Here is a 12202-nt window from a genome sequence, read left to right as displayed (position 1 = left end):
TCATCTTTAGTGAAACTGATACTTGGCTAGACTTGCCTTTAGTCTCCTTCCTAAGTTCCAGACAGATGGCAAGAGGGGTTGGAGTCTGTCTCCTTAGCCCATTCTTGTCCTTGCTGCCTTTGTTCCTGTGGAAATTGCAAAGCTGCTGTGGCTTGCGCTTTCATCTTAGTCATTGCTTTGCATTATTAATACGTTAATAATGTTGTCTTTTTTAGTAATAACTAAGTCATCTGTAACTAAGTTTAGTTATATTTCTTCCCTTTGGAGTACTGAATTTAAACGTTTCAGTTTAATTTTGTTTCTGTTGATCTTCACATCAAGTCTTTTCTGTGCTTTAGGTTGACTGTTCACACTGAAGCCATTAGGAAAAACCCTTGTGATTAACAGCAGAGGCTTCAGAGTGTCACCAGTATTCAGGCCTAGAAATTGTTTTAAATGGCGACTGATATGTCTCAAGGTGAACTCGTCCATCCTAAGCCACACCCACTTATAGTAGGAGCTCAGCTGATCCACATGGACAAGTTAGGTGAGGTAGGGGCTGATGCATTCTTGAAGCTCACTCTTGGATCAATCCCTGACTTCAGGCTCAGTTGGGTTCTTCATAGATACAGAGTTCTTTTCATCTTCCCCTTCCCCTCAAATTCTTTATAAAACTTTCAATCTTCTAAATTGATTAATGATTACCTGTAACTGTTTATTTTATCTAAAATAAAATATTTTGAGTATTTTTTAAATGTTTCACTTTAAAAAAAATAAATTGTTAAAACTAATTTACATCAGATCTGTAGAGTTGAGTTGAAGAATTCTCTTACATCTTTGACACCCAGTTAGGTCCCTTGAGAGAGAAAGAAGAGAACTCTTTATCCTGTGTGATTATGGGCATCTGTTTTCTTAGAAGGCAGAGGATAGCAACATGCCGATACGTCGAGCTGTGAATTCCACCCGGGAAACTCCACCCAAAAGCAAGCTTGCTGAAGGGGAGGAAAAAAAGCCAGGTAAAGTAAAGCAGCCACAATTGAAAAGACAGAACACTCCAATTTGAAGTATTCCATAAATCTTTTTGAACTTAATTATTCTCATGTTCATAATGAACTGTTAAAGAGCATTTGAAGAGAAAAGTAGTAGATATTGGGGTGTCATGCTATACCATGTGAATAGAGTGCATTTTCGGGGCTGGAGAGATGGCTCAGCAGTTAAGAGCTCTGGCTGCTCTTCCAGAGGACCTGGGTTCAATTCCTAGCACCCACGTGGCAGCTCACAACTGTTAACTCCAGTTCCAGAAGATCAGACACCCTCACAGAGACGTGTGCAGGCAAAACATTAATACACACAAAACCAACACAGAGTGTGTTTTCTATTTGAAGGCTTTTGGAATGTAAAATATAATGTTCTTGGAATTAAAAACAAAAGTGAAGAGCAATTGGTGTGTGACATAGGGAAACACATAGGCTATAAGACACTGGATATAATCTGTGTCAGTGGAGAAGAGGGCAGAGAATGAGGTCCATTGGCCTGGAGAAATGGTGTTCCTTCATGCTGTTTCTAGCCTCCTGTTCTGTCTCCCTGTCAGTCATGTGATCTTTTTGCTTTCTTTCTTTCTCCCTTTCCTTTTTTCCTTCTCCCTTGCATATCTTGGGTTTGCAGAAATAAGCACACCATTCTCTCCCTGTGTGGGCTGTTTTTTTTTTGAACCTGGATTTTGTCTTAAAATCCTTAAATGCTGTACCCAGTTTGGGTATCCATGCCTAAGGTAATAGGGAATGTGAGAGTCAGAGTTTTAAAGTAATGTGGGTAGGTGAGTTGATTACCATTGTATTTCTGACAGCATCAGTTTACAGACTGTATGTCAGAATGGTGTATGATACTATGAAGACTGAAAGTTTACTTTGAATTTGAGGGCCAGCCAGGGCTATATAGCATGACACTGTCCCAAAAAACACTACCAAAAAATAAACCTTTACATTCTTGGCTCACTGATAAGAAGAAACTGGTCCAGGTTCCATCATGAATTTTCAGAAATTATGTCCAAATTTTAGGCTCTACTTCTTTTAAAACTTTTCTTTTCCTTTTTTGAGGCAGAGTTTGGGCTTGGCACAGCAATCCCAGGAACTTGCTGGATAGACAAGTGTGGCCTTGGAACTCCTATCCTCACCTCTACCCAGATGATGCAGTGTTGGATATGTCTCACATAATGGTCTGGGTGAACACTTGACCAGGCAACTCAGATGGCTTAAGGAGATGGAAGAGGGTGCCAGGCAGGGGCAGTGCAATGCGGCACTCACACTCCATAGCTGTGTGATTCACTGTAGAACGCATCTATCATTTGCACAGTTAGCAGGTCTATTAAGAACATGTCTTCACTTTTATTGACTAGTGGGTGGGGTGGGGACTCTGTGTTTTAGAACCAGATGGAAGTTCAGAGGAATCCATCTCCACAGTAGAAGAGCAGGAGAATGAAACACCACCCGCTACAGCTAGTGAGGCGGAGCAACCCAAGGGGGAACCTGAGAGTGAAGACAAGGAAGAGAACAAGACTGCTGAGGAGACCAAAAAGGAGTAAGGGACTCTGCTTTACTGCTGTTTATAGTTGAAACTGTGTGGAGACTGCAGATGAGCCATTTGTGTTGGGCATTTACTATTTGGGTTTGCTTTTAATTACTATTTGAGAAGGTGTTACTGTGCACTTTTATGCCTTTTAGAGTTTGTAGTGGTTAGTTAGCATGGTAGTCTGAGTGTTTCTTTTTTGCTTTGGAGTCTTTGTGCTTAGAATTCATTAAAAAGGAACATTTGATACTTTTTAAACTTTGATAGAATTTCAGTAAGAAATGTTAAATAACTATAAAAACCTGACTTGAAAGACACTTCACCATTTGTTCCTCCCTCTGCACCAGCAGTGAGCTGCTGTTTCTATGTGCTTGTTAGAATACTCAGTCTTGCCAGGTGGTGGTGTCGCACGCCTTTAGTCCCAGCACTCGGGAGGCAGAGGCAGGTGGATCTCTGTGAGTTCGAGACCAGCCTGGTCTACAAGAGCTAGTTCCAGGACAGCCTCCAAAGCCACAGGGAAACCCTGTCTCGAACCCCCACCCCCACCCCAAAAAAAAGGATACTCAGTCTCATCATATCAAGAGCAACATAAGCTCTGTATCTGGTGACTGAGCTCTGTGGATAAGATTTGCAGTTGATTTATATCTGTGTACAATGGTGGCAGTTGTTTAAGTTGTTTGGTTCTTTTCTTGGGGGAGGAGGGGACAAACACATTTTGAGCAGGTCTCACTGTATATTCCTGGCTAACTTAGAACTCACCACTATGGTAAGCCAGGCAGTGGTGGCACATGCCTTTAATCCCAGCACTTGGGAGGCAAGAGGTTCTTCTTAGTGAGTTTGAGGCCAGCCTGGTCTACAAAGTGAGTTCCAGGACAGCTAGAATTGTTACACAGAGAAACCCTGTCTCAAAAATCAAAAAACAACAACAAAAGAACTATGTAAACTTTGCTGGCTTCAAACTTGCAATGATGACTCTCAAGCATCTACATCTTAAGTACTGAGTTACCAGTATTTGCAACCATGAGCCTGGCTTCTTTGCTTCTTTCTAAAAGAAAAGAGTGAAGAGCAATTAAGAAAGACAGCCAACCTTGACCTTTGTCTCTGTGAACACCCACATCACATGTGCACAAACACACAGAATTATACTCTTCCCATGTACTACTCAGGAAATCTTTTATCCACCCCCCCTCCTTTTTTTTTTGTTTTGTTTTGTTTTGTTTGTTTATTTGTTTTTTGAGACAGGATTTCTCTGTAACACTTCCTGGGTATCCTGGAACTCAATATGTAGAACAGGCTGGCCTCAACCTCACAGAGATCTGCCTCCCAAGTTAAAGGTGTGTACCACCAACACCTGGCTAAAAAGTAATCCCCATTCTTAAGAGTAAGGTCTGTGCTTTTTGTTGGCTGCACCATACTTTGTACCGTTCTAATGTTTCTGTTAGGTGAGTGGGTTAGTTACTACTTAGAATGAATTTTAAATCATCTCTAGCTTCAAATTTTTTTATATAATTTGTTTAACTTTATGTGTATTGGTATAAAGGTGTTAGATTCCCTAGAACTGGAGTTACAGACAGTTATAAGCTACCATGTGGGTGCTGGGAATTGAACCGGGATCCTCTAGAAGAACAGTCAGTGCTCTTAACCACTGTGCCATCTCTCCAGCCCCGCCTCAAATTTTTTTATTCTTTACCTTGAAGGTAGTTGATGTTGTTTTACTGTTTAGGTAACTGAAATATCACATGCTAAAATCATATACTTAGGATTTTAATATCTTTTCCCATATCCCATTGCATCTGTTGTGGTGTTTACTATATATATATATATATATATATATATATATATATATAATATATTTATTTATTTATTTATGTGTTTGGGTGTTTTGCCTGCCTGTTCATGCATGTGCATGCCTGGTGCCATGGAGGCCAGAAGACAATGTTGGATCCCTTGTAAATGGAATTACAAATGGATGTGAGCCATTTTTTGGGTACTGAAGTCAAACCCAGGTCCTCTGGAAGAGCAGCCAGTGCTCTTATCACTGAACTGTCTCTCCAGCTAGAATTTTTCACTTCGTTTTTTAGTGACAGTTAATGTGATTGCTCTTTCCTGTGCCTAAGAGAAACATCTTTCTAGCTCTATACTTAAGAGGAACCTCTTTGATTCATTTATAGTACCAGGAAGTTTTTAAATATTTGTATATTTTTTGCTTGTTTTATATATCACCTCAGTGTAAATAAATTAAAACCTTTTCCCCCCAAGACAAGGTTTCATTTTGTAGCCGTGGCTATCCTGGATCTTGCTACCTAACCTAGGCTAGTTTAGCTTTAAACCTAAAGTCACTGTGCTTCCTGAGTGCTGAGCCCCTACACCTGGCTCTCCCTATGTGGCCTTTTCTTTTTTTCTTTATGATTGCCCTTTGGTGTGGGGGGGGGGCATTTGTTCTAACACCCCTACAGTACCATGAACTATAGGTGCTTAAGTCCTTTCTATAAGTTGGTTTAGTGTTGCATGTAACTTAGGTGTATCCTCCTGTATATTCTGATACCTAATACACTGTGAGTGCTTTGTATGTGCTGTGCTATGCAGAGACTAATGATAAGAAAGACAGTTGAGTGTTGAGTGCCGATGCCGTTTTCCCTGAAAGTATATATAGTCTAGGAGTGGAGAATGCAAATGTGTGAGATCTATGAGTACAAAGTGTTGACTGTGTCTCTGAAGAGTTCATCTTGCATAATGAAAACTCTTTGTTTTTAAGTGAGAAAGATCAGTCTAAAGAAAAGGAGAAGAAAGTGAAAAAAACGATACCTTCCTGGGCTACTCTTTCTGCCAGCCAGCTAGCCAGGGCCCAGAAACAAACACCAATGGCTTCCTCCCCACGGCCCAAGATGGATGCAATCCTAACTGAGGCCATTAAGGCAAGTTGTTATTTCAAGCAATCAACTCAGGTTTACCCTCTTCATCTTTCCTTATTTGAAAACAGCTTATTTTGTCCAGACATCAGAAACCCTGCTTTGCTTCTTAAAGGATATTCATCACAGGAGGCACATGTATTTCTACTGTAATTAAATTTGATGAGCACTTTTTTCCCTTGGAGACAGGGTTTCTCTGTGTGGCACTGCCTGTTCAGGAACTTGCCCCATAGACCAGGCTCGTCTTGAACTCATGGATCCACCTGTCCTGCTTCTGGAGTGGTGGTGGGGGAATTAAAGGAATGCCCCACCATTCCCTGAATGTTTTTTAAAACTCATGTTAAGGGGCTGGAGAGATGATTCAGTGGTTAAGAGCAGTTGCTGCTCTTACAGAGAACCTGGGTTCTATTCCCAGCACCTACATTGACTATCTGTAATTCAAGCTCCAGGGGCCACATTCCCTCTGTGGGCACCTGTACACACATCACAGGCACTCACATGCACATATAAGATAGAATCATTAGAAAATGTACACAATTTTCATTAAAAATTATCTCTAGTTTTGTTTGTACAGCTGAGCATCTTGATATATATATACATTATATAGCACTTTCCTTCCTCCTTTCCCCTCCCCTCCCTTTTTTCCTTCCTTCCTTTTGGTTTATTGAGACAGGGTTTCTCTGTGTATCAGACTGGCCTTGAACTCACAGAGCTCTACCTGCCTCTTCCTCTTGGGTGCTGGGGCTAAAGGCGTGCGCCACCACTGCCCAGCAATAGATAGTGCCTTTCATACCTAAAATAAACTTCTAATCCTACTGCTTTGTTTCTTCACTACCCCTTCCAAAGTGCTGCAAAAATTAGCCTTACATAGCATTATAACTTCAGTGTAATTCATTGGCTTTCAGTAGCATATGTGGCTCTCAGATATTTTTGGAGGGTCAGGGTGGATTTCTTGATGAAGCACAAGCTGATTGGCCTTGAACTTCCTGTATAGTCAAGGATGACTTTGAATTTGTGATTCTTCTGCAAGATTACAGGTTTTTGCTGCCATGACAATGAAGTTAGACCAAATGAAAGTCAGTCTAATCTTATGCTGCATTTATTATGTAACTCTTCCCAGTTATCCCCATTGCTGGGATCAAACATCAAGCCTTGTGCAAGTTAAGCCTAAATCCCCCCCCACCTTGTATTTAAAAGAAAAAGAATTATTTCATTTTTGTATTTCTGTGTGTATGCCTGTGTGAGTTTATTTGTGTCATATATGTTCAGGAGCCCTTGGAGGCCTGAAGAAGGCACTGGATGCCCTGGAATAGGAGTTAAAGGCAGTTGTAAGTTACTGTATTGGTGTTGGGAACCAAGTTCAGATTCTTTGCAAGAGGAGCATATTGAGCTAGCTTTCCAGCCCTGAGATCTCTGTCCTTTACATAGCCACTCTTTAAGAATCTCATGCAGCCAAGACTACATAGAGAGACCCGGTCTCCAAAAACAAAAAAAAAGAAAGAAGCAGCAGGGCAGCAGGTGGTGGCTGGCTTTATGTCTGTAGGCAGAAGAAGAAAATTAGATACAGGCATTTGCTCAGTTCTCTTTCTTTTGCCCAGGGAATGACCCCACTCTGAATTAAGATGGTTTGGGGATTGACTATTTTTGTTGTGGGGTTTTTTTATTGTTGTTTTTCTGAGACAGAGTTTCTCTCTGTAGTCCTGGCACTCGCTGTATTGCCTCCTGAGTGCTGGGTTTAAAGGTAGTTATCATCCCCATCCCCCAGCTTTTTGCTTTGTTTTTTAAAGACAGGGTCTCACTATGTAACCTAGACTGACTTTCAACTTACATTGATGCTCCTGCCTCCACCTTCTAGAGGTAAGATTACAGGTGTGAGCCACCATACCCAGCAGTTCCTGTGGTTTTGAAAAATTAAAATTGTTGCCGAAGTACATGTTAGTGTTATTTCTCCACAGCCTGTACACGCTTACATTGAGCTAGCTGAAGCAATGTCATTCTTCCCTACCACTTTACCGTTTAGTAAGAATTTATTTTGAAAATGATTCAGAGTCGTAATAAAGAATAACTAGTTTAATATGTATGGTTTGAAAATCTTGTAGGCATGCTTCCAGAAGAGTGGTGCTTCGGTGGTTGCTATTCGAAAGTACATCATCCATAAGTACCCTTCTCTGGATCTGGAGAGAAGGGGCTATCTCCTTAAGCAAGCACTGAAAAGAGAGTTAAACAGAGGAGTCATCAAACAGGTATTACACTACCGTAGAAAATGAGATTATGACATATGCCAGCTATGCTAAATTCATTTGTAGCAAGTTAAGTATATCTATGTTTTGTTAAAAGTAAGGTACACATGGGGCTGGAGAGATGGCTCAGAGGTTAAGAGCACTGGCTGCTCTTGGAGAGGTCCTGAGTTCAATTCCCAGCAACCACATGGTGGCTCACAGCCAACTATAATGAGATCTGGTGCCCTCTTCTGGTCTTCAGGACACATGCAGACAGAATACTGTATAAATAGTAAATAAATCTTTTTTTTTTTTTTTTTTTTTTTTTTTTTTTTTTTTTTAAAGTAAGGTACATGACTGAAATAATTCAACTGGACCTAGTCTTACTATGTGAGGACAGGCCTCAGAACCCTGATGGCAGTTGCCTCTGTAGGTCACTCTTAATAGAGCACTACAGTGGTGTGAGTTTTCCCTGCCTGTTAGGATGTTGGTTGAGTCTTTGGAGACTGGATTATGCTTAAAAGTGCATAGCTCTAAAAATGACAATAATTTTTAAGGTTAAGGAATACAACTATTGCTGTAATAGGAGACTTGCTTTTATCTTAGGTTTGTATCTTAGGTTTGTTACTGCTAAAATTTAATATATGTGACTCAGTTGATTACTTAATAAATTGGCTTTTAAGTAGATTCACCTCAATTGATTATTATCTAAACTGTTAACGCCTGAGAGCTAAATGGCATCAGCTAAAGCTATTTCAGGCCTAATCTGTGTTACTTTGCTTAGCTCTTCAAAGAATTGCTTAGAGTTGGAACGGCTTAGAATAGGCATTGCGGCTTCAGCTAGAACACTTGCCTGAGCAAGTCCTGATTCCTCTGTCCTGAGATAAAACCATGACAGCCTTAAGGTGAAATTGGACTTTATATCATCAGGTACTCTTCAGAAGTCCACAGTGATAAAAGTACCCACTAAGATCCCATGGTAGCAAAAAGAGCTAGTCTTAGGACCTAGTTTATCCCATTCCAAGAGCTCCTGGGCTTCTTTGATACTTTTCTGCAGAGTGTAATGGGGTTAGGTGCTAGCTAGTCAGACAGTTCAACTCTGCCTAGGAACCCTCTGTGAGTGAGTAGTTAATTCAGTTCATATATGTTGAGTGTATTCTTTGTGGTGGGTACTCAGGGGTTTATAGATTAATAAAGCCATTCCTATTGTGTGATTTATTAATCACAATATATTTATGTGATTAATAAATATATTTCATTTTGTGAAATGTTTGATCATCAGGTAAGCCTGAGTGGTGTCCCATCCAAAGTTTTGATTCCTTGACTCCATTGTTGTTTCTCTACAGTTAAGCAGCACTTCACATTAGCTTTTGTGTCCTGCTCTGTAACTCTCTAGTGTGAAGTTACTAACTCAATACTAGAATAACTTAGATTGCATTTACTTTAGGTAAAAGGAAAAGGTGCATCTGGCAGTTTTGTTGTAGTCCAGAAATCAAGAAAACCACCTCAGAAATCCAGAAACAGAAAGGTAAGTTTACATCACAGTTTGAGTGTTGGAAGTCCTATTACTACTACTGAGGGCAGCAGCATTAATTGAGTGCCTATGTGAGTAGCACTATTTGAAGTACAGCCTTTCCACTAAGGGCTAGAGACATTGTAAGTATCTTTGCCCAGATAAATGCAAAGAAAAGCCAGATTGCAAACCTTAGTACTCCAGCCTTCTTAAGCCTATGGTCTTCAATGCCTTATATTCAATTATGAGCAGCTGTATGAATTATACTACTTTTTGTGAAATGTTTTTTAAGCTAGAAGAGATATATAGGTACATTTCTGCCCACACCAGACCCTAAACTGTACTCAGATCCCTTTATCTTCTCAGCTCTGTAAATACTAACTTACAAAACACAGTTTCATTGATTAAAAAAAAAAAAAAAGACTAAAATCTTGTTTTGTTTTTTTTCTTTTCTTTTTTGGTTTTTCAAGACAGGGTTTCTCTGTGGCTTTGGAGGCTGTCCTGGAACTGGCTCTTGTAGACCAGACTGGTCTCAAACTCACAGAGATCCCGCCTGCCTCTGCCTCTGCCTCTGCCTACCGAGTGCTGGGATCACCACCCGGCGATCTGTATCATTCTCACAATTCTGAAAGTTTTATACCTTTTTAAATTTAATTTTAATTTTAGTTTTGAGACAGGGTCTTTCTACATATCCCTAGCTATCTTGGAATTCATTGTGTAAACCATGCTGGCCTCAAACTCTCAGACATCTACCTACTTTGAGAATGCTGGGATGAAGGCATGCATAACCAAGCACAGCTTCTTTATACTTTTATTTTATTTTATGTACATTGGTGTTTTGCTTGCATGAATGAATGTCTTTATGAGGATAATGGATCCCCTCGAACAGGAGTTAAATATGGACAGTTGTGAGCTGCCATGTGGGTGCTGGGAATTGAACCCGGGTCCTCTGGAAGAGCAGTCAGTGCTCTTAACCACTGAGCCATCTTTCCAGCCCCTCTTCATACTTTTTTTTAAGACAGAATTTTCTAGCACCTGAAAAGGAACGTTGGTGGTGTGCTTCCTGGTGCTGCACTTAATCCTATGTTACTAGAAATGAAGAGTGAAAGTAGACCTTTAAATAACTTGATTCTTCCTTTTGATTTCTGTGTGTATTTTTATTGTTTGAGTCTGAAATTATCATCTGACAAAATTGCTACAATCTATACCTTGTGCTCTGATTTATTTGAATATGGGAGAAAATATACTTTTCTATTTGCCAATTGAATTGACAGTAAAACAGGAAAGCCCTGGAGGTGTAAGTATCATGTGGGCTGACAGCTGTCTGTTGTATAATGATTGTAACTTTTGCAGAAGGGCTCAGCAGTGGATCCAGAACCACAAGTAAAGCTGGAAGATATTCTCCCATTGGCCTTTACTCGACTCTGTGAGCCTAAAGAAGCATCCTACAGCCTCATCAGGAAATACGTGTCTCAGTATTACCCTAAGCTTAGAGTGGACATCAGGTATTAACCATGCCCCCTGACTCTAAAGCAGTTCGTGTTGTTCTTGATAAAGGACAGAGCTGAAATATTAAGAACGATTTCTTTCGGGTGAGACAGAAGTTAAAACTTTCTGTATGGTTTTATTTTTTGTCTCCTAATTCCCCATATTTTCTTTTTTATGTCATATGTAAGGCGTTTTGTTGCTGTTATTCTTTTGTTTGTTTTTAAACCCAAACTATATATTCTTAAGTGATCCTAATAGAGTCTAGGTGTCCCTCAGTAGTACCTGTGGAGGGTTTGGTTCCAGTAGACCCCATAAAATCAAAGTCCTAAAATGCTCAAGCGTATTCTTTCCGTGGTCCTGTCTGTGAGTGATGCAGTGTGCATCTCCATGTGTAGTCTCTGTTGTTTTTAAGATAGGAGCTCACTATGTAGCCTACACTGTGGTCAGACTCATAGTCTTCTTTCTTTTGCCTTAGTAGAATTATGCCTGGCTTCTATATGTTTACTTTGCAGTGCTGAAAATTGAAGCTAGGGCCTCAAGCATGCTTGACAAGCCTCCACCACTTAACTGTGTCCTGGCCCTCTTTACATTTTAGTTTGAGACATTATTGCATTAAATTGCCTAGACATACCTTAAACTTGTGATCCTCCTACCTCAGCCTTACTGAGTAGCTGGTATTAGAGGCCTGCACCACTGGTCTTGTCCTCCTAGAATCTTCCCTATAATACTTCAAATATCTAATATAATTGTGTTATAAGTAGGTTTTGTAATATATAAAATAATGGTAAGGAAAAAGTGTGCCTGTTCAGTAGAGATATAGCCCGCCCCCAATGCTTTTAATCTAGTTTTGATTCTATTGCTCCTGTGCAGTTACATAGTTATCTGTGATTCTTTTTCATTTATTTATTTATTTATTTATTTATTTATTTTTCAAGACACAGAGTCTCTTTGTATAGCCTTGGCTGTCTTAGAACAAACTCTGTAGACCAGGCTTGCCTTGAACTCAACAGAGTTCTGCCTTCTGGGTGCTGGGATTGAAGGTGTACACCCCTACCACCCGGCTCCTATTGTGTTTGTGTTTTTGTGGGTTTTTTTGTTTGTTTGTTTGTGTTTGGAGACAGGGATTCATGTAACCCAGGCTGGCCACAGACTTGGTGTATAACAGAGGATGGCTTTGACCTGATAATCCTCTTGCTTCCTCCCAAGTGATGGGCTCACAGTGTGTAACACCACACTCACACATAAGTGTGTGTGCATTTGGAATATATATGGGGTCATGTGTTTCTGTGTCCAGATGCATGGGTACATATAGCAGTCTGAAGTTGATGTTAAGTGTCTGTCCTGATTGTCCCACTGAACTCTTTGGCTAGTCTGGCTGGCCAGCTTGCTCTAAGAGTTTTTGTTTCTGCCTCTTGTAAGCTGGGAATACTGGTGGACCACCACACCCACTTGGCTTTTACATGGTATCTAGGGATCTGAGCTTGAATCTTCACACTTATGTGGCAAGCATTTTACTCAGTCTTAGTTTC

The 12202-nt window shown here is 40.2% G+C and overlaps 1 protein-coding gene across 7 annotated transcripts in view; it reads left to right on the top strand.

Moving 5' to 3' along the window:
• Window positions 1–12202, top strand: part of Hp1bp3 (heterochromatin protein 1 binding protein 3) — a 28223-nt gene that overhangs the window by 5171 nt on the left and 10850 nt on the right. For 2 of the 7 annotated variants that reach the window (XM_027399787.2, XM_027399786.2), the window contains exons 2-8: window positions 339–531; window positions 896–995; window positions 2403–2556; window positions 5300–5459; window positions 7553–7696; window positions 9120–9200; window positions 10539–10690. In XM_027399787.2, the coding sequence (XP_027255588.1) occupies window positions 436–531; window positions 896–995; window positions 2403–2556; window positions 5300–5459; window positions 7553–7696; window positions 9120–9200; window positions 10539–10690 (887 nt within the window). In that variant the 5' untranslated portion in view covers window positions 339–435. Of the gene's footprint in view, window positions 1–338; window positions 532–895; window positions 996–2402; window positions 2557–5299; window positions 5460–7552; window positions 7697–9119; window positions 9201–10538; window positions 10691–12202 lie in introns of those variants that run through there. The other 5 variants (XM_027399790.2, XM_027399791.2, XM_027399788.2 and 2 more) reach the window with 4 other exon arrangements.

This window comes from Cricetulus griseus, chromosome 2 (genome assembly GCF_003668045.3).
Source record: "Cricetulus griseus strain 17A/GY chromosome 2, alternate assembly CriGri-PICRH-1.0, whole genome shotgun sequence".
In the NCBI taxonomy this organism is placed as follows: Eukaryota; Metazoa; Chordata; class Mammalia; order Rodentia; family Cricetidae; genus Cricetulus; species Cricetulus griseus.
Note: the sequence above shows the minus strand (reverse complement) of the source record. Positions and strands in the feature narration are given on the sequence as shown.